We start from the raw sequence: 2,763 nt of genomic DNA on the forward strand, positions 1-2,763 counted from the left end.
CATTAACGTGAGCTCGTTCACCCACTGGCATGTCTTCGTTAACAAGTAGTTAGAGTGGTGACGTCGGAGAAAATGTGGTTTTATGGTTATAGCTTACGCATTGCTGGACGCCGGAGTCCAGGCTAGCACGAAATTGGCCATAGCGCTCAAAACTGCATAAATGTGACGGCATTCCGCATAGTGGCGGTTTTCCTCAACTGTCTATATAACAGCGGGCCAAGCATATGCCCATTTACGTGTGGTGGTTTCTTCCTGGACTGTACGAGGGCACAGCATACCGACGACAATGGACACACCTCCGTTCTGCCATGCTCCTACTTCTCGTCGCCGAGTGGCGATGAATTAAATGGTTGGAAATCGCTTAAATCACGCTGAGGGAGTATAAATAAAACGTGTGTTTGGTGTTGGAGACCGATGGCACACAGCACACGTCTGAAGACTCATTGATTGAGAGCGTAGATCGGGTTGTACTTCATTCTCGTGGGCAATCATGTGTTGCTGCAGTCGGCCGTCTATGGGGTCGGTCGATGCTGGCTCGTTGGTGGTGTTGCTTGTGGTTGAGACATGAACACATCTGACATATCTGTCTTTCACTTATGTCAAGGCGCAGGATGTGATATAAACCCTATATTCGTCATGATGAATGTTTCTGTGAAGAGGCACACGCCGAATGCAGAAAGTTAAATATTCTCAGATGTTGGTGAAATGAGTGTTGAAATCATGTGGTCTTCTGAGAAGTAAAGTCGTACAGCTAACGTATCAGTATATAACTCAACAAGGATTTATTTCCAAGACGCTGCCTGATGTACACACGCTGCGCTGCTGTAGCATACTGCTGTACACACCTGGCTGTACAACGCTGCTGTAGCCACCTCGCCTGCTTTAGCAGCACCTGCGCTGCCTTTACACACGCTGACCTGCTGTACCCACGCTGTGTAAATACGTCCGGAGTCAAATACTCCCTGATTTACTGTCGGACTCCCTGATTTGACATATGCAGGAGTCCGCGTGACTCCCTGAAAATTCTGCTATACTAACTAGTAGTAGTTCGTTCCAGAGCACGGCCTCGCGAATTACCGTATTTTTTTCAGCAAATGTCCAAAGAAAATTTAGCAGACGTACATCGCATGAATCGTGAATCTTCAAAATACGTACATGCGTTATTGTTGTTATATATGCTTTAGTTTTGAACTGCAGACTGCGGACTCCCTCATTTTGCTACGGACTCCCCTTGTTCAAAAGTTAATTTCTACCCCCTCACTTATGTAACAAGGCGTAGTCGGTCTACGTCGCCTACCCTACCCAGGTCCTCGGTCCGGCTGAGAGAGGGTTACCTCCCACGGTAGTTGAGAGTAGCGTCGATTACAAACACGAACACAGGATTCTATGCTTCATTCTACGTGCGTATATTATTTAAACCTCTGACACCTAATATATATATATCGCGCCACGTAGCGCGTACAATATTACAATGCTTGCAGAGCCGATTCGTATATCGGCTCTAGTCGCGCGTCGCGTACAAAACGTATAATAGTTACCTTAGTATCGATACCCGGAATCACTCGGCGGGGTACGGCTTCGGAGACAGAGATACTGGGAGATAGAGCGTAGGAGAAGGAACCGATACCAGAAAATGGAAGACGTAGGTGACGGAGAAAAGAGAACCTACGTGGCTGAAGAAGGAGACCCGAGTGTGTGTCGCGACACGTCACCGTTCCATTTCGCGACGGCGCCATAAAAGCCTAGGACCGGTAAGGCCATAAAAGACCGCTCTACCATGCAAATCGTTGTGTTTACGATCTACGGACATCAACAGATTTGCCGACGCACGCAAGGTTGTTTACCAAATCGACTTGTTTTTGGGATGGCAAGCGTCTATACTACACTTATGCTTGCAGAATCTACGGTTTCTACGACACGTGTGTGCGCATGTGTCTGTGCGCGTTGCTATGTGTGTGCACGTCAGACATACGATCAAGAGTACATAGTAGAGAATCTCTATTATCATATTATGTACTCTTGATGCGATGTACGTTTCTTCTCGTCTGTCCGGTCACCTGAGTTCTACGTGTATAGCATCTATGCTCTTACAATATTGCCCGTTGGCTTGTTGACAGAGGCAAACGTTCGCTGGAGACAATATGTCTGGTGCTGGCCTACAAGATCAAATACCCGAACAACATTTTCCTGTTACGAGGCAACCACGAGTGTGCTAGCATCAATAGGTAAGTGTCCCCAGTGTCTCCCCACTGTCACTGTCACCGCTGCCATGTGACACTAAGCCACAGTCATATTTAGGAATATTATGTAGAAATATATATTTGGAAGATAGGTCCGCGCCATTTTATTGTGTCTGTACCTAACATGTTTTACCGTTGTTAAATAAAGTTTTTACTTACTTACTTACATACTTACTACATATTTTAGTCTCCTCAGACTCTATTGTATTTTATGTTGCCGATTTTAATTACATATAAGTGCTTTCAGTTTTTTAAACCCAAATAAAGAAGTAAGTGCAAGTAAGTTTCATGTAACAATCGTTCAATCTTTTGATGTGATTTTTTGCCTATTTACTCTCGTCCATACCTTATACCAAGAGTGACGAGTCAATCAACATCATGGCATTAATTTTTGGTTCTTGCTTATATGTATACGTATTATGTATATATATATACATAATACGTATACATATACGCAAGAGCCAAAAATTAATGCCATGTATACAATATATACCAGTGTTTCCCCTGCATTGACACGAGGAGG

At 44.6% G+C, this 2,763-nt stretch overlaps 1 protein-coding gene across 1 annotated transcript in view; it reads left to right on the plus strand.

Moving 5' to 3' along the window:
- Positions 1–2,763, plus strand: part of LOC106817112 (serine/threonine-protein phosphatase PP1-alpha catalytic subunit-like) — an 18,563-nt gene that overhangs the window by 5,101 nt on the left and 10,699 nt on the right. The window contains exon 3 of the mRNA XM_014821762.1: positions 2,118–2,225. Coding sequence (XP_014677248.1) covers positions 2,118–2,225 — 108 coding nt within the window. The remainder of the gene's footprint in view (positions 1–2,117; positions 2,226–2,763) is intronic.

This window comes from Priapulus caudatus, unplaced genomic scaffold (assembly GCF_000485595.1).
Source record: "Priapulus caudatus unplaced genomic scaffold, Priapulus_caudatus-5.0.1 Scaffold1598, whole genome shotgun sequence".
Taxonomy (NCBI): domain Eukaryota; kingdom Metazoa; phylum Priapulida; class Priapulimorpha; order Priapulimorphida; family Priapulidae; genus Priapulus; species Priapulus caudatus.